Source organism: Amblyomma mixtum, chromosome 3, assembly GCF_055824585.1.
Source record: "Amblyomma mixtum isolate Tamu chromosome 3, ASM5582458v1, whole genome shotgun sequence".
NCBI lineage: Eukaryota > Metazoa > Arthropoda > Arachnida > Ixodida > Ixodidae > Amblyomma > Amblyomma mixtum.
In genome coordinates this window covers 36815746-36836903 of record NC_143014.1, presented here as the reverse complement: position 1 = coordinate 36836903, position 21158 = coordinate 36815746, and the positions used below count along the sequence as shown (strand labels likewise).

The window sequence follows — 21158 nt, the reverse complement described above, 5'->3', positions numbered from 1 at the left end:
CAGTGTGAGCATTAATAAAATATTTTCTCTGTTTTTGTGATTGTTTTTTTCCTAGCTACGCATGGCTGAACCTTATCTCGTTAGGAACAAACTCTTTGTGACTCCTTTATTCCGTTCATGCTGTTCCCATGTTGCTCCAGGGTTATCGTTCTGATACAAATGTGCTCCAGAATGGGTATTTTTCTGCTCCAAAAATTGCTCCAGAACTTGAAATGGCTGGAGCACCACTGGTCTGTTCATTTGACAATGTAATTTGTGAATGTTTTTTTTATGGCACACAGCTTATATGCTTGATGGCTTGCTGCCTGAAGAGCTTGGAGCTAGCCGCCTGGAGTGAGTCCTCTACACTTCACGTCTTCAGCTACCTGTTCCCCTACATTGTCCACACCAGACCAAAGGTGAGGGCTTATTTTATTCATCCTGAAAAAGCTTGTTATACTGTGTCTCCCCTACATAAGTAGGTGGCATTACCTCAAGAAATGGAATATAGGTCGAACTGTTTTTCAATAAATCACTACAAAAAGTCGACCCCTATCTTATATATCGGTCATTGGTGCAAATGCCACTTTGCATTTTGTTGATGTTGCAAAAGGTCGATCCCCATTTTATATACTGGTCATTGGTTGTAAAACTACAGAAGTCTTTCAACAATGAGCAGCCTAAGGCTTCAAGTCAGCAGCCTCCATCGCCATTTTCAGCATTGCGATGTAGAGTCAAGGAGTAGGTAGGATGCTACGAACAAAATCACTCCGGGCTAAATATACAGAGGGACTAGATATTCAATGCACCAGATGTGATGTGACAGCGGAGACAATACAACTTGTTATCGTTGATTGCCCCCAACTTACGGCTTGTACCTGCGACTACATCAGTAACATCATCTTCTCAAGTGTCTGCAGCTTCATTAGCTCTGTACATGACACCTATGGAGATGCTTATGATGGCACTTGTTCTGAGGCACACGGCCAATACGAATGTGGTGGAAACCACAAAACTCTTGAGGTCTAGTGGCAGATGCTACTGCAAGGACAATAGTGAAATAGAGCCCCCAGACCCATTTCTTTCTTAACTTCTGATTTCCTTTCAGTTTTTTAATGTCCTGATCCAGTTTGCTGTGATCCCCTGGTACAAAGGAGAATGGCCATAACAGCATCATCATTAGCGATGCCACTTTGCATTTTGTTGATGTTTCAAAGTTGCTTTCCGCCTTTTTTCTCTCAAAATGAGCGGAGGCCGACGGCAATTCACCATAGCTTTCAAGCAAAAAAAAAGCTATAGAATACGCGCAAGGGCATGGAGACCTGGCAGCACAGTGCAAATTTGGGGTATCAGAAAAAAGCATTTGATACTGGCAGAGCTAGAAGCAGCACATCACAATGTGCAACAACCAGAAAAAAAACCTCATTTCATGGACGGGCTGCAGCATATCTCAAACTGTTAGCCAAGGTTGTGGGTTCGTCTGGGAGCTGAGACTCCAGTGTGTATCCGCATGAAAGCTGTTGAGATATCGTGTGCCTCTGTCTCGCAAGGGTGCATTCAAAGGCTGGCCATCATGGGTAAAGCAATTTATGAAGCGAAAGGGCTTTGCCCTATGGCAGTGTCTTTCATGGCAGCCAGTCAAGTCGCATTTGTTTCAAGGTAAGGGTGAGTTTCAGTACTTCTATTTTTTTAGAGTTCGTAGGTTGGGGGTCGACCTATGTTCCAGTTTTCATGGTAATATATTAACAAAAACAGGTGCAGTATGTTGCAAAGTGTATTGTATGAAAAGATCATGTCATGTTCTGTGTAAAATGTAAGGTGCACTGTGTTCCCCCTAGCATGGTGGACTGGCTCTTGTAGCAATTTAGTAGTGCACCTCGCCAAAAACAAAGATGCACCTCATCATCAGCGCCAGTGTCAGCATGTTCACCTCGCCGTGATTGGCTGCTGTCGTAGACTTATTGCAGAATCATAGGGGTGCGCTGTGGTGGGCGGATGGGTGGATGGATGTGTATATATGAAATTTTGACTTGCAAACTTATTTTCTCCCCGCATAATGAACCCTGCTCCCTAATTACTTTAAAATTTGTCTCGTGCATGCGTGTGTGTGTGTGTGTGTGTGTGTGTGTGTGTGTGTGTGTGTGTGTGTGTGTGTGTGTGTGTGTGTGTGTGTGTGTGTGTGTGTGTGTGTGTGTGTGAGAGAGAGAGAGAGAGTGAGGGGGGAGGGAGGAGGGAAGGGAAGGGGGTCTGTGATGAATTTTTCTTTGTGCTTTGTCTGCTCTTAACTTATGAGGTCCGTTTTTTACTAGCTCCGCAAGTTGGCCCAAAAGGCAGTGTGTCATGTCCTGACTGGTAGCTATGCCATGGCTGCAACTGGGGCTCCACCCACACACCCAGCTGTGCCTGCTGTAGTTGCTTTTTGCCTTCCTGTCATAAGGTCATCCTCAGGTGAGAGATTATTCTGGTATTTTGATGGGGAGATGTTTTGTTGTGGCACTTAACTAACAGCAGTGTACCATTTGCTTCAAGCTTTGTGGAGAGTGCTGTGATGAAAACAATTAGGGTGTGTGTTGCAGAGTTGTGCAGCTTCCTGTAATAACCCAAAGTATGTTAATACATTGTGCTTCATTAGTGAATGCCTTCTCATTTGGTGATGCAACATGGGCTGACAAGGCATGGAGATCCAGTCTATACGACTGATAACGAACCTAATGGTCACCCGGACGGCATTTGTTGTACCCAAATTTCATAGTAAGCGGACTTCACTCTTAGTTAATCGTGATTGAAGCATTTGTGTTGTCTGGGGCAAATTAGCCTCATTAAGGGAAGATCGGGGTCTCTAGGGCAAAAAAATCGTGGAAAAATGAATTTTTCATTTTGTCATTCAGATTCGCGGGGTTCTTTTCCGCTGACAAGTGAATTTTGGTGGCAGAGAGTTGCCTGATTTTTTGAAAATGCCAGATATATGTGCTGTCCTGGCTTAGGACCTTGCGAAAGCTTGCCAAAATGCACCCATTTTCTATGTCTCGAATTTCAAAACCAGCTTTCACAATGCAATCTTTGGTCTCGTTTGGAAGAGCAGTACTTTGGCTGTCATTTGTGCCAGAGCAGAAGCATGTGCGCTGCTTAAAGCAAAGAAAACACCAAAAACAAACACAATGCAGCATCGTGATTGGCTGCCTGATGTCATGTGGCAAATCCAGCACTTTTTATTAGCTAGCTTTTTATTAGCTAGCTAGCTTTTATTAGCTACCTTTTTGGGTTGCCATGTTCTCTCCGGGTGGTGTCACAGGGCTTTATACTCTCTTTGGTCTCCGCGCTTGCTGGAAATGCGAGTTTTTGACCGTGGCTGCTAGTTTACCTTTTTGGGTTGCCATGTTCTCTCCGGGTGGTGTCACAGGGCTTTAGACTCTCTTTGGTCTCCGCGCTTGCTGGAAATGCGAGTTTTTGACCGTGGCTGCTAGTTTACGGTGCCTTCTCGTTAGCTATATCGAAGTGGTGCGGCTTCAGTTGTTCATTGTATCTGAGATGCATCACCATTACCCTAATGCATATTTTGACTGTAGCACCACCGTTGTTCATAATTACTGTTCATTTCTATGGCCAGGTTAAGTTAGCTCACCTGTATATAAAGGAAAGGATGTGTCTTTAGGAAGTGTGGCTAGGTTAACAATTGCTCTGTCGCAAACTTTCGTTTAGTGTCTCTCGTGCATTTGTTCATTTTGTTGGGATATTTTTTTCCTCTTCATGTTTCAGCAATGGATGTTTATTGTAAGTCAATATGCCTGGTGGCTAAGTTTCATACATTTATTTTGGGCCTTTCACTTACTCTTTGTGCAATATTTCACTTCAGTTTAAATCATTGTGTGCTTCTTTCACTTTTATTCTTGTTATCACATGTTTTTAATTCAGTGCCTTGTGAACTTTCGCCATACCTGGCCCTTGCACCATTTTTAATCCATTTGTCATTACACTGGTTTATTGTCTCGATAGTCAGCTAGTAAAACATGTGTGGCAGGTGTAGTAATGAGACAGAAGGCACGGATGAACAGCGGGACATGCAGCCCATTAGGATCAATCGGCTTTCGATCGAACTTTTGAGAAAGTTGGTTGCTTAGCTTAGACATAACTGCAGTTAGAAAAAACCACATAGCGAAGAACGAAAAAGCGTTTGACCGTGTCTTGAGTGTGTTCTTCCTTATGTGGTTGTGTGTTTTTTGCGTTGCAGTTATGTCTATTTCATTCTGTCAGCATTTGTTTCATTGCCTTTGTCACTTGTGGCATTTCACCTTAACTGTGAGGTCTCTGCATTCTTTTTCTCCGCACAGCAACGGCCTTGCCGGTGACAACTCTGCATATGTTTGGGTTCTTTAAATCCACACTGAGTCTGTTCCCACAGTCGGAGGTGAAATCTACATGCGAGGCAATGCTTGAAGTGATGGGAGCTGGCCATCCTGTAAGTGATTGTGTACTCATGGTACCTACATATCAGTGAGCTGTAAAGTCATCGGCACAATTTTACAGTGTGTGGAAAGATATTTCAATGCAGTCACACAAGCCAACCTGCAAGTGTTAACCTGTACATTTTTCCTACACATTCGAAGTTGCAGGTGTTGGCGTTGTATAGTATTGTAACTTCAGCAGAAATCATTTGGTTACTTTTAATGCTTTTTCTTTTACAGACTGTTGTACGTTGTGGCTTGCTGACGCTGCAGTCATTCTTTTCATCACAGCCGCGTTGTGATGTAACACTGAGTGCTGAACTAAATGCACAGCTGATTAATGTAAGTAATCTTGGGTTTCACTTCTGCTGCCAATATACTTATCTCATTTTTCAACTTACATGTGTGCAGGCACTCTACGACTACAAGCCTGGGCAGCGAGATCACAAACTGTATGATGTGTGGCTTGGCACAATGCAGGAAGCCTTGATCAACCTCCAGAGGTTACTATAGTTGTCTGTGTAGTGTTTGTCAAATCATAGAAATGCCTCTCTTAATGATGTTTTGTCTCATTGTTTAGGTCATCTGACTCATTATTCTTGAGTAACCTTCCCAAGTTCGTTGGAGCGCTTGTAGACAGCTGGCAGAATGGAAAGCCCGAACTTTATTACAGCATATCGTCTGTGTTGATGGTAAGTTGTCATTTTTACTGCATAATTCCTTTTTGAGTGGCAGTATCTAAATAGCTGGAAATTAATTGATTAACTTGCTGTAAAGCATTAGTGCAAAATTGTCTAGTTTGTAGAATTTCTGGAGTCCCGTGATTTGTCTGCCAGAGGTGGAGGAGGCCTGTTGAAAGATGAGTTCATGAAGAAACTAACCCTAGTGGCAAAGTCTTTATTTTTTCCACAGTTTCCACTGTCCTTAGACAGTTATAAAAGATTAGAATTAGCCAAGTTTAATTATGCTCTAATAATCATAGCCATATTAAATCTGTTTTTTTTTTTTACAGTTTTGCTATTGGGGGATTATTATTGATGAAATCCTTTAAGTTCATAACTTACGTTTGACGTGTGTGATGTCTGTATGTTAAAGCATTAACATGACATGCATATGTTGCAGTATCTGTAGTGGACTACAGATTACTAGAACAGGTCTTGGATATCAGTTATTAGCCAAAAGTACCTATATGAAAATCTCTATGAAAAATTTTATTTCAGATGCTGCTTCAAAAGTGCTTTCAGAACTGTCTGGAAAAGGAGGCTGATCCAACTTCCAAGAGCAGTCTTTGCTATACTGCAGGCGTGAAGGTTATTGAGCACATGCAGCGAGCACTGCACTACCAATTCCTGTCTGCCTGGGATCAGGTGCTTTTTGCATGGGCCACCTGTTTTGAGGTACGTTAAGCCACATGTTGGTATATTTTCATTGCAAGTATTCCTTCCACTTTTCCAATGATTTGAAACTTTCTCTTTGCAGGTCCTTGGCAAGCGATGTACTGACCACATGTTGGAGGTTTGTTTCTAGTGGTTTTGTTGCGCTGTGTTCTTTGTTGGCACCCATTTTTTTCTTGCTGATGGTCTTTGTGGTTGTTTGCAGCCATTGAGCCAGATTGCAGACTTCCACGGTTCTCAGACCTATACCAATGATGCTCTTGTGGATAGAGCCATTGCAGCTGCTGTCAGGACCATGGGACCTGAGGTTGTGTTGAAAGCTGTCCCTCTAGATATGAGCGGAGAGGAGTGAGTAACCTGCATCTTGCTGTTTTAGACCTCCCTCTTGTGGCGTGTAATGACCCCCCCCCCCCCCCCCCCCCCCCCCTCCTTTTTTTTATACAGAAGTTGCCTGGACTTCAAACGTAGCTGGATGCTTCCAATCTTGCGGGACAACATAAAGGCTACAAGGCTGTCTTTCTTCATCACCTACTTCCTGCCACTTGCATCTGCCTTTCATGAGCTAGGTGCTTTAATTCTTTTGATACCAGTTTTTACATTTCAAGTCTGATAAGATTTTGCAAACTGCTACACATTGTCCAGCAGCTTTTAGTCTAAGCCATACTGACTTGCTTGCAGCTGAAGCTTCGGACAAGCCCACGTCCATTACCAAGACCTATGAAATTTTGGAGAGACAGATCTGGTCACTTTTTCCTGGCTTCTGCACTAGGCCAACAGATTTTAAGGAGGTGTGTGTGGTTCATACTTGATACTGCATGCTACCTTACAAGCAGTGAATTGATATTTTGCTACAGAAATAATCTAGCAGCTGTGATTTTTTTTTTTGACTGTGATGTGGCCAAAATCAGTTTACAGAAATCTCTTATAAGAACAGTGCCTGGAAGTTGCTAGTACATATGCGAGGGTGGCGGTGCAACACAGCAGCTGACAGCTAGGTGGCTGCATACCCTCGTTGGCAGTTCACGTGACTGAATTGTATGTTCTACTGCAGTCACATAGTACTCAGTGAAGGTGTTAATGGTTTCTGCATTCACGATTCCTCAAGCATTCTTGAGTAAGGCCATCTTGGCATTGGCTGCTGTATAGGGGCTCTTAGTAAAGCAGGAATAGGGTGGACATACCTAAATGAGGAAAGGCTTACGACAGTTCAGCTACTCGGCAAGAAAACCTCACACAGTGCCTGCAGTCACTCTTTTGTCACATACTTGGGTGTTTGCCTGGCGAATCGAAAGGTGCTCTTGGTTCTTAATAATGAATGTCCGAAAATATTTTTTCATGCAGTCTTTTCCTAGAATTGCCAAAACGCTTGGTACCTACCTGGTGAACCGTCCATACCTGAGGCTTGACATCATGTCTGCGCTGCGCCATATCATCAGCTGCGACTTTGTAAATGGTTAGTGATAAGCCTTAGAAAAGTGGGATGCCTGCACTTTTCAGCTGTATGTAACCTGAACCTTCCTTTCTTCTTCAGAGGCCAATGTGCCAGAAATGACCAAGTACTCTAAAAACTTCTTGCCCATCCTGTTCAACATCTATACAAGCGAGGCAACGTCATCTGGTGCAGAAGGAGTGCGTCTTGCTGCTTATGACACCATCAAGACTTTTGTTCGCGTTGCAGATGACCAGGTATAGTTATTTCACAGTGTGGTGGTTTGAATGCCAGTTGTTTATAGAAACCACAATAACCTAAATGGCAATGCGCGGAGAGACTACAGCAGAGAAGTTCAGGCATAGTGCTCTTCTGCTTCCTCCTCGTCTGCGTGCATTGCATTTTAGTAAGTTAACCCATATGATGCAAATATTGCAAACATTTCACTGTTTCAGCTGTGCGGTACGCTGTTCTTCAGTGCATCTACAAGGCTACTCAGCGGCGAGATTTCCACTCACGCCAAGTAAGCACGGTAGTACAGAGGTGATGTGTGGCACAGTGGCTAATGTGGTATGCTCCTTTATGATTGCAGGCATGCGGTATTAGACTTGGCAAGATCCCTAGTCATCAAAATGAGCCCCGAGAATGTTCAACGTTTGTACCTGTTAGGCAAAGTCAATTTAGAGGTGAGAGTGCAAGCTTGCTGTACCCACCAGTCAGCTTTTCACATTTTGTCTACCTTTCATTAGCATCAAAATGTGCTGTAACTAAGTGAGGCAGTGGTCAAAACACAGTATGTCACGGTCGATATTTATAGTGCTCATAAGTCTTCTAGTAGTGTGTGGCTGCCATTGACCAATTTTCAGCGTTATTAAGGACAGGTGCATATGCTCTTAATTTTTTATTGTTATTAAGGCGTGGCGGTGGCAACCATGGTGGCAACTAACTATACCTTGTGCTAACTGCATGACTGTCATTCAGTCATGCAAAACAAGTCCTTGTGTGCTATGTAATCTTATTGTCATGAACGTTTTAAGAAATATTGCTGCAGGAAGCTTGCTAAAATATGTGTTATTGGTTTTTCCTGACACCAAGGAATGCAATAAAGGTTAATAATTTTCAAATGGCAGCTTCAAAACCAGATGACTCAAGCTCTTTGTTAGGCAGTTTAATTCTGCCCTTATTGCATTGGCATGCGTTTTTTTGGTGTGTTCCCTGCTGCAGAATTTAACCCCCTAACAAACTTGGACGAGCCAGGCTCATCATAAGCTGATTCATTTCTGGCCCATGGCGAGTCCAGCTTGTCGTGTGTTTTGTCTGTTTCTAGTTTAAGGTGGGTAGGGCTCATCCATAGCATTTTTTTTTGGTTTTGTTGACAGATGGCAGCACTGGTATTGAATGACCGTTCTGGTACCATTTTCGAAAAAAGTGTCCGTTACATGGTTAGATGATGCGACTTGTTTTACATGAAATTAAATTACTTGCTGTAAATAGCCACATAGATGGACCCGCACAATGCGAGGTGAAATTCGGGGGTAACAAAAAAAATTGAAAGGTGCTAATTGCATCATTAGAAGCCTTGAACCATTAGAAGCCTTGTGCATTGTGTAGCTGCGAAGTTTATGGGCGCACTTTGCCTATTTGTCGGAATGCTGCCGCTATTTTTAATTTAAATTTTTTTTCATTCGTACAACCTACCATGGGGCCAGTGCCTGCCTCCTGTCCCGTCCTGTTCTGTCATTTTGTGCTGTTCCATCACAAATTGGTAGTGTGGGCATCGCGAGGTCAGCATGGTGAAATGGTGTCGAAATCTAAGCCATTCACGCTCATCCGATTTCACCGCTATAGTCGGATCCAACTCTTAAGAAACAAGAAGCAGATGTCCCTGAAAGGAGGCCCTCCATCCATTGTAGTCAACAGATTCGTTGTTGTTAGTCCCCTTAGTCTTGCTAGCATGACATCTCGGAGTGGCAGATGAAAGGGAATTGATGAACCGTGGCTTAAGGGGGGACACTGGTCTTGAAAAAAAAATTTTTATTAATGAAGCCACAGTTATGAAATCTTCAGGGCATATGTATTTTTGTGCGCCGATTCTAAGTATGTCATTTAATTTCATGTAGAACAATTCCTTGAGCACTTATGCAATTTTTATGCTAGTATTCTGCGGAGAGTTTTGAAAAAAATTTGCTGTGGGAAACTCGCTGAAATGTATGCCATTGGGTTCTCTTGACACCAAGGAATACAATAACGGTGAAATTGTCTTCCTGCCTATCATAGAACTTAAGTTATAGAGTTTTGAAGGTGTCGCTTCAGAAATGAGAAGGAAAATGTGTATTTCTGTGTGTGAAGTGGCAGCTTCAGTACCCTATTACTCATGTTCTATGATGGCCAGGATGATAATTTTACCCTTATTGTATTCCTTGGTGTCAAGAGAACCCAATGGCATACATTTCAGCGAGTTTCCTGCAGCAAATTTTCTTCAAAACTCTCCGCAAAATACTTGCATAAAAAGTGCGTAAGTGCTCAAGGAATTGTTTTACATGAAATTAAATGACATATCTAGAATCAGTGCAGAAAAATACATGTGCCCTGAAAATTTCATAACTATGACTAAATTAATAAAATTTTCTTTTCAAGACCAGTGTCCCCCGGGCTAACCACAGGGTCATGAAAATCTGTGGATGTCATTGGTTGTGGGCCCTTTGAAAGGCATGTGCGGCTTTGTTCTTAAGTTATGTATGGCTGTAGATAGCGTGTCCTCTCGCTGGAAGCTTGATGGATGCAGTAACTGTCTCTCATATCTTATAAAGGAGGGAGTGAAAAAATAAAAGCAAATTTTGACCAAGTGGGGATCTTTAACTCTTTCCTTACCATGGCACTAGGCGAGCGAAGTTTTTGAGCGCGAATTTTAAAAATACCACTGCGCCCTGGACTTGTGGCGCCATCTCGGCGATTGTATACAAAGTGGAGTTTCCGTTTCTGCACGGTTCACATTTTTACCGCGTGGCGGCGATTTTTAAAGGGCGCGCGGGTGCGAAGGTTGACGCGCACTTGAGCGGAGTGATGGCGTCGACATCCAAAACCGCGCGCGCTCGAAAGATCGCAGTTTTGCTCGATACCGACGACCTGGCAAGTGATCTTTTAGACTCATCGAGCACAGATGACTCGGACATCTATGTCGCGTCGTCGGAGTTCAGCTCAGATGAGGAAGACGCAGCCGATTAGCCGGGAGCTCTAATTTCATTAATTATTTGTGATTGCTAATTTTTATTACCCATTTTGTTATTACTGTATTTCTTTCGTAATGTGCTTTTGTACTGTGCATTTAACACGCGCGTTTTGGTATATAGTATTGTGCTATAAGTTAATCTTCCTTGAAAAAAAAAATTTAAGTAGGACCAATCAAGAACTTATTTCACTATGCGTCTTGTAATTTTTCCTAACTCAAAGAGTACTGAGTGTATGGGTATCATTTTATAAAGAAATGTTGCCTATTGATATACCCACAATTTGTATATTTTGGAATTTCTGTAAAAAATTTTTTGCCAGAGATATTACTCTTTACTCAGAAACTTTTTGCATTTTTTGTTTTTTTTTGTTCATGAATATTTTTTTATGTAAATCAATTGTTTTGTATTTCTTAAAAATAAATACTGCTTGAAAACACGTTCATTTACCTTCACTTTTATGTACCGCATGGCACTGTACATTTAGTAGCTGTTGCACAAAGAATTCGTAACTAAACCATACAAAAAACAGCCAATTTCCCCGTGGTAAGGAAAGAGTTAATGTGCACTGATATTGCCCAGCACACAGGCGCCTATTGCGTTTCGCCTCTATCGAAACTCTGCTGCCGTGGCAGGTTCGAACCCGGGTACTCCGGCTCTGTAGACAGGCGCCTTAACCAATCGGCCACCGCGGCAGGTCCACATATAATGCAAGGCAAAATTTGACGTGCTAAAAATCTGGCGAAAAAAAACTCTGGTTATATGTGGGTTTTTACGGTGTATTTGAATTCGGCATGCAGCGATGCTTCCTGAAGATTTCATAACTGTGACATCGGTAATGACTGTTTTTTGAAGACCCTCTGCCGTGAGGTAAAATTTGAAAATTTGCCCTTTGCAATGATATCTTCATATGACATCATATCATCCCTGTTATGTGCCCCACTTTTTTTTTTTCTGCTTTTTTAGGACTCTGATCGTCGAGTGCAGAAAAAAGCGTACCGTGTCTTGGAAGAGATCTGCCGCTTTCCAACTCCCACTTGCAAGGAGTTCGTCGAAGAGCACCTCACAGAACTTAGTGAAGTTCTTGTTGAAAGCCTGCAGAGTATAACCCCTGGATCAAGAGCGGTAAGTAGTTTAATCTGCTGTGACCAATTTTTTTCCATATGGGCAAGTTAAATGATGGATGTATTGATTAAGTGGTCATTGTTTGCAGTAATGGCAGTGACAGTCAGTGGAGTCTGCCATCAGTGAGAGTTTCTGTTACATGTTTTGCCAGTCTTGGAGGGCATAATAATGGTTTTGTTTGACCAATTCGTGCTGTCCGCCACTGCTCAGTGGAGTGCTTGCTGCATCCTGAAATGAATTCTGGCTTGGTGGCAAGTTTATATGGGCTGTGCATGTGAATATAAGCACAAGCTCCTCCACTGCGTGTTGTGTACAGGGTGATACACTTTTAGGGTGAACACGCAGGCGTGTGGCCGCACTTTTCGGAGTGCCATTGCATCCAGTGTGGCCGCGTTTTGAAGCAAAGTGGCACCAGGCACAGAGGGGCCTGGAAGTGTTCATGTTGTGTGCCACTGTCCTTTGATGCGCTGCCAAGAGTAATGCACTGGTGCTCCGAAGAGGGCAGCCGCACACCCCTTTGTTCGCCCTAAGCATGTACAACCCTGTACATTTATTAGTTAATGTTAACTTCAACTTCTACAACTGTCGGCTAATGGTCGTTGGTACTGCACTTTGTGTGCAGCCACGTCTCCGTTGCTTGCTCCTCTTGATCGGCAACCTGAGCGTCGAACACAAGTCATTTGCCTTGACAGCTCTTCGTGAGGTAAGCTGGCCAAAAATTTGATTTCTGGTTTATTTCTTCCGATATGTGCATGCATATACCGTATAAATGTAAGGGCCGCACCCCGTTTTCCCGAAGGAAATGTTTAAAAAAAAACTGTAAGGGCCGCACCCGAACTTTCCATGATCTAGGCAGGAATAGCCTTCTAAATGCACGCGCCGTGGCCTCCGCAATTGGCCCCGGCTGCAAACAACGGTGCGCTTGATCGCGGAGGCCATGCACGCACACAAGAGCTAAAAGCCATCCATGGATGGCGCCTGAAGCCGCAGTCATCATCGTCAATTTTTTTCTCTGCCGCGACTTCCCGCTTACCGCATCGGCATTAGTATCGCCAGCTCCAGCCTTTTGTGGCGTGTTCACCGTAGTTGTTGTGGTGGTTGTGGCTTTCGCGTGCTGCCGCCGAGTAATGGAAGTTTTAGCATGGTGGGCAAGCACCTTAACAGCTACACGGCTAGGAGTTAGCTCTCGAACACAGCAAGCGTGCGGCAGGCAGGGAATTCGACGTGGCCGAGAAGTGCGTTCGATGATCGTGCAGCCAAAAGGGGGCACTGAGAAACACAAGCCGCAAAAGGCGTGCTTTCCGAGGCAAGCCATGCAAGTTTCCCGAACTGGAAGAAGAGCTGCTCCTCTATGTGATGGAAGTGCGGAACAACGGCTACGCGTTGACAGCAGACATGCTGCGCGGCTTCTTTTGGGATGAGCGTGCAATATAATTCCTCTGATATCGCTTCACGCGGAAATTGAGGCAGAGTAATGAAAGGTTTGCAAATCACATCGCCAGGAGGTGTAGGGGTTCATTGTGTTGAAAAGCCTCGAGCTGCTTGTTTCATTTACACTAACATTGTTATGCCAAATTGGTCTACATACTATATATACTTGTGTAAGGATTGCACTTTTTTTCCCCGGTTTTGACGGGGTGTGGCCCTTACACGGGACCTGCATTATTGCGTAAAATTTTTTTACTATAGCACCGCCGCGATTACGCGTCCCCCTGTTAGTATGTTGTGACACGCAATTTAGACGAATTAGTGCAGCCCTGGTGAATCCTTCAAATACACAATGCATTGAAAGTATGGATGATACGGATTAATCAGGCTGCTAGACCTGTTTACTGGCAAGCGCCACGTGATTCTGAGTTGAGATACTCTGAAGATCTGGCACTCTGCCGACAGCGGGCAGCTCGGAGCTGCGCTCCACACGAGCTGCCTGCTGCTGTCAGTTTGAGGTGGCCTTTGCCTGGCCTGCTCATTTTGTACACTTCACTATCAAAGGCCTTGTGATGGTGAAATGGCAGTGTAGTACTCGAGTTTAAGGATGAGTCCAGTTACCAGTCATTTACTGGAGTTGCAACAGTTGCAGAGAGGGATCAGTGTTTCACACATGTCACTACGGACACAGTAAAAGTGTGTGTGTGTGTGTGTGTGTGTGTGTGTGTGTGTGTGTGTGTGTGTGTGTGTGTGTGTGTGTGTGTGTGTGTGTGTGTGTAGCAACGAACATGCTGCATGGCCTCCGTCCACTGTGATGGATGGCACAACCAGTGCCGAGGTACAGCAGACGAGGCACATTGCAGTGTTGCTGGCATGCGCAAAGCTAACAGATGGAAGCTTTCGGTTTTGTGTAGGAGGTGATGTACTCGTTGCATCATGTTGGCATTACAGTCGACGACCGATTTTTCAGACTCTCTAGGGACCGCGAAAATGACCGAAAAATCGGGCAGTCCGGAAAATCAAATTTCACCAAAAAAATCACGAACTTATTTCCAATATGCCGGAGGAAGCGGCCTGTTGTATTGCACACATTCTAAAGCTCCTCATGACTATATTTCGCCACACGACTTAGCGTATGAACGCATATAAGGGCCGCAATTTCTTTTTTTCCAGATTCGAGGGCCAATTTTCAGGGGGAGGCCTATACATGCGATGTGCGAAAAAAAATTTTTTGTAAAGTAAAAACACACCAACCAGGGAATGAGCGACATTTATTCTCCATTCAGTCGTCGCTCGCGCACGCTCATCCCAAAAGCCACGCAAGTATGTCCGCTGTCAATGCGTAGCCGTTGTTCCGCACTTCCATCACATAGCAGAGCAGCTCTTCTTCCAGTTCGGGAAACTCGCACGGCTTGCCTCGGAAAGCGCGCTTTTTGCAGCATGTGTCTCTCTTTTGGTTGCACCATCATCGGACACACTTCTCGGCCACATCGAATTTCCCGCCCGCCGCACGCTTGCCGTGTTCGAGAGCTAACTCCCAGCCGTGTAGCCATTAAGGTGCTTGCCCATTGGGCTAAAACTGCAACGCTCGGCGGCAGCACGTGAAAGCCACAACCACAACTATTCCGGCAAATGCACTAACAAGCCACAAAAGGCTGGAGCTGGCGATACTGATGGCGATGTGGATTGCGAAAAATCGCGGCGAAGAAAAAAGTTGATGATCATCACGGCCTTGGGCGCCATCCATGGACGGCACTTGGAAGCTCCAGTGCGCGCGCGTGGCCACCGCGATCTGCTCCAGCGGCAAAAGCGCGCTTCGATCGCGGAGGCCACGGCGCACGCGTAGCCTCCGCGATCGTATTCGCGTTCCGTATTCGGGACGAAAGAGTCGGCACAGATGAGTTCCGTGAACTGAGACTGGTTCAAGTTCGTGCGGAGGAAGACATTCAAGAACAGTACGAATTCGAAACCGCGCGAGCGCAATGTGCCGGATCGCGCAGAATTTCAGCATCGCAAGTTAAGAGGCTCCCTTTAAGCTTGAATTTCGTTTTTTTTAATCAAGTTTTCGGTCTCTCCTGCAGTTTGAGTTAATGAGGTTCCACTGTACACATTATATGGTGGCTTGGGTACTGGCGGCGAGGGTGAACGAGGTCCGAAAAATCGGGTGGTCAGTTGCGGTGCGTACGAAATTTTAAGCGCTCTTATACATTGGCTCTATGGGCCATGTCACGGTGCCGCGAAAAAGTCCGAATAATCAAGCATGTCTGAAAAATCAGGCGTCCGAATTTTCGGTCGTCGACTGTATTATGTTGGCATGTTGGCATTATTATGCAGTTCGATTTAAAGAGCTTTTACTGTGTTGCAATTTCCAGCAGTTTTCAAATGGCTTAATCTGGATGCAGGCGGTGTTATGCATCAAGGTGAACGCCGGCAAGGTGCGCCAGGCAGCCTACGAAATTGTAATAGGCGTCGGCAAGGCTCTGATTCGGTGGCAACCTGACGATCCTGATGCGGCAATCAAGGAGCTGGTGTCTCAACTGACGGCTGGTTTCACCGGTGGCTCCTACCTAGTCAGCTGCACTATCCTGGCTCTGGCCACTGCCCTCTACGAGTTCAAAGGTGTCTGGGCAAAGTTCTGCCCCCCCCCCCCCCTTTTTTTTTAAGTTATGGCACACCAGTGCATTTCCTGGACGCTGTATTAAGGATCTCTGACACAGCTTTCAAACTCTGATCTTTGCAATCCAAGCTGTGCATTTGACTTTTGACTCCTGTTACGTCATTTTTACTCCTACCTGTAACTAGGGGCGGGGCTTCGGTTTAAACAAAAAAAAAAAACTATCAAAGTATGCCGAATTCAGTTATCGAATTCAGTTTTAACCAAAAAGGATCAGTATCCTCGGCATGCAAAGCTAGCTGGCTGTTCAGTAAAAGTTGCACTCTGTCAAAGTTGAAAATGAATGAACTAGAAAAGCCAGGGGCGTGATACAGTGGTGGTATTGTTGGATAAGCAGCTCAGTTTATGCGATGTGGAGGATTTCTTCTGTGGTGTACAAGCACTGTTTGTTCACTATCATCACTCACTTAGAGCAGTTCGCCGGTGTAGAAGGTTTATCAACTGCATGTAGGACTAACACAAAACCATGAATCTGTGTCGGGGGAAAATGTATCATGTCCTGGCTGCTGCGACAGTTGAGTGGCAGTTCCATTGCTGCTGTCAGTATGCAGACCACATGACGCCCCACTCTCTTCCTCAGCCCATCGTGAGAGCTCGGTGATAACGTGTCAACCTAGTTCTTAAAAGTAAACTTCCACTTCCGTTGTTGCGATAGCAATTCCTTCTACAAGCTTTAGTGACTTTTGACCACACAGGATTGTCACACACAATCGCCAAAAAAAGTAATTCAGCCGTTCAAAATCATCCCTTTAAGGAACCTCAAAGGGACCTGGGAAGTATACAGAGAACAAGCAGAATGGCACGCCAGGCATGGCAGCCGGGCAGTTAGCTGCATTCCTTTAGCATCATGATTAGCCAGTGCCAACATGATTAGCCAGTGCCAACATAAGTAGAGCAGCAGAGAACTGGTTGCTGGTCGGACCATGACAGATGTCCAGCAGGGGTGCGGTAGGAGTATATCCAGCACAGTTCGAATGGAGAGGAGGTATAGAGTTGCTGAGAGTCAGTTATCTGTCATTGATAACTACACTGGTGCAAATTGCCTTTCAGAGCTTTTTGCTATAGATGATTGCACAAGTGCTATCGCGGTGGCTGAGTGGTTATGGCGTTCAACTGCTGACCCAAGAGACGCAGCTTCGATCCCGGCCGCGGCAGTCAAATTTCGATAGAGGCGAAATTCTAGAGGCTGGTGTACTGTGCGATGTGTCTGCAACTCCAGGTGGAGGAAACTTCCGGATACCTTCACTGCAGCCTGAGTAGCTTTTGGATGTTAAACCCCATAAACCAAACCAGATGATTGCACAAGTGGTGACTCTTCATGCTCAAGAAATTTTGATGAAAGATGTGCCTGGTGCGCTGCATTCAGCTTGCGTGGTGGCTTCCCCGCATTACTTATGCGAAGGGGCGAAGCATCTCTAAACTGACGAATATATTTTGGTTACTTTTGTCATTGCTGATAGATGCATTACGAAGTTCCTTTAGCACTTAAGGGGGGACCCTGGTCTTAAAAAAAAATTTTATTAATCTAGATATAGTAATGAAATTTTCAGGCCACATGTATTTTTGTGTGCTGATTTTAGATATGTCATTTAATTTTGTGTAAAACAATTCCTTGAGCACTTGTACAATTTTTATGCAAGTCTTTTGGAGAGAGCATATAAGAAAATTTGCTGCAGGAAACTCGCTGAAATGCATGCCATTTTGTTCTCTTGACACCAAGGAATGCAATAAGGGTAAAATTATCATCCTGGCTATCATAGAACTTGAGTTATAGGGTACTGAAGCTGCCACTTCACAAACAGGAATACACACTTTTCTTCTCATTTCTGAAGCGACAACTTCAAAACTCTATAACTCAAGTTCTATGATAGCCAGAATGATAATTTTACCCTTATTGCATTCCTTGGTGTCAAGAGAACCCAATGGCATGCATTTCAGCGAGTTTTCTGCAGCAAATTTTCTTATATGCTCTCTCCAAAATACTTGCATAAAAATTGCACAGTTGCTCAAGGAATTGTTTTACACGAAATCAAATGACATATCCAGAATCAGCGCACAAAAATACATGTGGCCTGAAAATTTTATGACTATAACTAGATTAATAAAATTTTCTTTTCAAGACCAGGGTCCCCCCTTAAGACAGAGCCAAAGGGTACTAAATTCTGCGGCACTAAAAAGGATCTGTTCAGATCTTGTGCCAAGAAATGATAATCATTTATGGAGTGAAATTGTCGACAGATGTCTTTGTACCTCATTGAACAGTTCATTTTTCAAAATGAAGCAGTTTGGATCATATGTTTTCCCGGATAATACGTTTTTTCCACTTTTAAAAAAATGTATCGTTGAGGTTTTACTGTAATGAGTTCTTTAAAAATGCTTACAGCCGTTCGTTGCGGTAACAATGCCTCACAACCACAGAGTAGAAAATATTTTTGACCAGAGGTTAGTCAGTACAAACCTTGGGGCCGTCGTTCCGTTTAAGTGGGGATTCTGTTGAACTGACTTTCATTTATTGAAACTCTGCTGTATTAAAGTGGCCTCACGAAGCCTTACTAGAGTTCTACAAAGCCAGTATGAAACTTGGACAACAGTCATTTGTAGCTTGAAGCCATAGACTGGCAGGCGCCTCCCAAAATTCTTCAGCAAGGATGTACTGGAGATTAACTAGACCACAAATTTCATTTTTATCTATTCCAAATTAAGAAGTGTGTGCTGCCTTTTTGCCTTTACAAATGTTTTCCGTTTTGAATGTAATGTATATCCGTTCAGAAACTGCCAATTCTCTTCAGAGGGCCTGAATTTATCTTCATCAAATGCTTTGTTTTATAATGCAGGTGCCTACAGCAGAGCTATTCTGAATGCTGTGATGGAGGCTGTCCAGATTGTCATTTCCTCACCAAATCGTGAGATAGTGCAGGCAGCTCTTTACTTTGTGCGGATGCTGTTTGTGATCCTCAGCACTGAAGAGCTCTCGGAGCATTTGCAAGAACTGGTAAGTTTAAGGGAAGTGCTGATGGTACTGTGCTCCTGGTGCAGACAGCTTGGCCTCTGACAGCAGACCAAGTGCAGATAAAATTTAACCTCCCCTGCTTCTTTCTTTTTTTGCACGGTAAAGAAAGTTTGTTGCATAGTTGTAATTAGTGTCACTCACTAGTCTCGGAACAATCCCTCTAATAAATTGTGTCAGTTCCTGTTCATTTTGTTGCTGTATCCTATCTAGCATTTTTCAAACTTCACTGGACCCAGTATAGCTTCATATGCAGCAAAGGTTGACTGCCTATGCATTTTTTGCCATATCCTGTTAAATCTTGTCTTCATAAACCTTAGATATGTTCAGCGGTTTACGGATATGTGTTTTGTTTGTGTAGTCAAGGTACGTGTAAAAAGCGAAGTCAAACTGCATTCTGTTGCATTTATCTATCAGATTCCCAACTTGTGCTGTATGTCTGAAGATTGTCGGAAACACTTCCGCCTGAAGCTGAGAGACATATTTGCCAAACTGATTCGCAAGTTTGGGTGAGTATTCGTTCATCGCCTACTGCTGCATTTCAATACCTCAATTTTACTAGCTTGTAGCTTTGAGGGATACTGATACAGTAAAACCTTGTTAAACCATAGCTGGCTGGAGCTCGTAAAAAGTAGTAGAACCTCGTTAATTCGAAGTCCGTCGGACCGCGAAAAATCATCGAATTAACCGGGTTTTCGAATTACCAAAAATCGACGAAAAATGAGAAATAAACGTACGAAACATGGCTGCATCAACACTGCACCTTTATTTTGCCTGAAAAACGGTCACTTGAAGTAGTCATCGATGCACGACTGCTTGGCGCAGTAGTTACGTTCTCGGCGCGCGGGCGAGAGCCGGTTGTGGTCGGATACGTCAGATCGGCGACGCGACGCCAGGTGCTCCGATGCGACTACTACTTGTGGCTACGGGAGGGGAGGGGGGCGCTCGCTCTTCTGCCACCCTTTGATTAGGGGCACTGCTTGGAGCGGAGCTCCGACGCGAGCGCAGGACGTTCTTCGTTCGACACGCCGCCTGGGAGAGGAGGCGAGTGGCGAAGGGGGTAGAGGGGAGGAGTGGTGCGGGAGGCGTGCGCAGTGCATTCTGGGTGGGCGGCTTCGGCGCGCTCGGCGCGAAATAGACATGCTCCACGGTGCGGTCAGAGTGCGCCGAAGCCGCCGGACACGTCTGCGGTCATCGCCGTGCCGCGCGCGCGCGCGCGCTACGTCGGAGTATAAATGCGCCTGAACACAGAACACGTTTGATCGTGGCACCGAACAATCAAAACGCTACGAGCAGCGCCTGCCACGAGCTAGACAAACAACGGAAACAGAGCCAGAAAAATTGTGACCTAGTGGCACCTGGTTGTTGCTTTGTCAACTAAAGCTAGCCTCCGAGACTAGTACTCGACTATGCAGATCGCTGAGGCACAACAAACCACCGGAAACCAAAAATTGATTTACAGTGCCGCCTGGCTGCCACTCCGGCAACTCAACTATACTGGCCTCAGAGACTGGCAACGCATTTTTCTTCTCGCGAATCACGGAGGCCACGGTTTAAACCTACGTATTATCCGGATAGGAGCGCGCTGGCTGTTCAAATTATCTGGCAAATTTTGCATGGAAACTGTTGGGACCGCCGAAAACCTTCGAATTACACGGGATTTCGAATAAACAGAGTTCGAATTAACGAGGTTTTACTGTATGTGTACTAAACTGTAGCATGGCTTAACTGAAATAGCATAAGATCGCCTATTTACCGTATTTACTCTCCTCACTTGCGCACTTCTTTTTTTTCCTTTTTTTTTTCTTTTTCCTGGTTTCTTCATGCCACATTCGAAATCTTCAGCTTTTCTCTTATTCTGAACACTTGGTGTTTCTGTCCCAGCTTCAGCAAGACGCGGATGTCGAACTCTCGACACACTCTGCTGAAGGGCTACTACCTGGTTAGTTTTTGTTGCAAAGAGAGCTCCACGGGTGGCGCTCATCACCATTGCGGCTTGACTTAGCTACGCTGGGCTACAATTATCCATTGGCTGTATGACTTGGCCGTCATTGCGTCGCAATAGTCTGCCGGGCTGCCCTTCGGGACAACACAACCACCGTGATTTCTTCACAATGGTTGTTTTGTAATAGTCCCGTGCTGCAACAGTACGTGCTAAGTGATACGTATACGATAAGCTGTTGCGGTTTATGAGGATACAAAATGCATTATTTTCAATGGGAGCAGAGTCGGGAATTTGACTTTTCTACCCTTAAAACGAAAACTACTGTTTAAGTGGGTTCTTTTTAACAAGGTTTTACTGTACTGTCAAAACTTGTACAGCGGACTCTCATGTTTCAAAACGAAAGTTTGTTGTACCTGGAGTTCGCTCCATGTTGAATGGAGGTGCTATCAGAGCGAGCCAAGCCCAGCTGTGCGCGAGTTCGGGCGATAACTGGCATGTCGCTGGTCTT

At 44.5% G+C, this 21158-nt stretch overlaps 1 protein-coding gene across 3 annotated transcripts in view; it reads left to right on the top strand.

The window, feature by feature from the left end:
- The window catches only part of LOC149349666 (RRP12-like protein), a 46332-nt gene that overhangs the window by 11394 nt on the left and 13780 nt on the right, over nucleotides 1-21158 (top strand). For 2 of the 3 annotated variants that reach the window (XM_089578705.1, XM_089578707.1), the window contains exons 5-24: nucleotides 282-398; nucleotides 2289-2427; nucleotides 4308-4435; nucleotides 4662-4763; nucleotides 4833-4924; nucleotides 5002-5113; nucleotides 5642-5818; nucleotides 5901-5936; nucleotides 6021-6163; nucleotides 6260-6381; nucleotides 6494-6603; nucleotides 7157-7268; nucleotides 7347-7501; nucleotides 7700-7767; nucleotides 7837-7930; nucleotides 11438-11596; nucleotides 12219-12299; nucleotides 15427-15643; nucleotides 18533-18690; nucleotides 19123-19214. In XM_089578705.1, the coding sequence (XP_089434831.1) occupies nucleotides 282-398; nucleotides 2289-2427; nucleotides 4308-4435; nucleotides 4662-4763; nucleotides 4833-4924; nucleotides 5002-5113; nucleotides 5642-5818; nucleotides 5901-5936; nucleotides 6021-6163; nucleotides 6260-6381; nucleotides 6494-6603; nucleotides 7157-7268; nucleotides 7347-7501; nucleotides 7700-7767; nucleotides 7837-7930; nucleotides 11438-11596; nucleotides 12219-12299; nucleotides 15427-15643; nucleotides 18533-18690; nucleotides 19123-19214 (2414 nt within the window). The remainder of the gene's footprint in view (nucleotides 1-281; nucleotides 399-2288; nucleotides 2428-4307; nucleotides 4436-4661; nucleotides 4764-4832; nucleotides 4925-5001; nucleotides 5114-5641; nucleotides 5819-5900; nucleotides 5937-6020; nucleotides 6164-6259; nucleotides 6382-6493; nucleotides 6604-7156; nucleotides 7269-7346; nucleotides 7502-7699; nucleotides 7768-7836; nucleotides 7931-11437; nucleotides 11597-12218; nucleotides 12300-15426; nucleotides 15644-18532; nucleotides 18691-19122; nucleotides 19215-21158) is intronic. The other variant, XM_089578706.1, reaches the window with a different exon arrangement.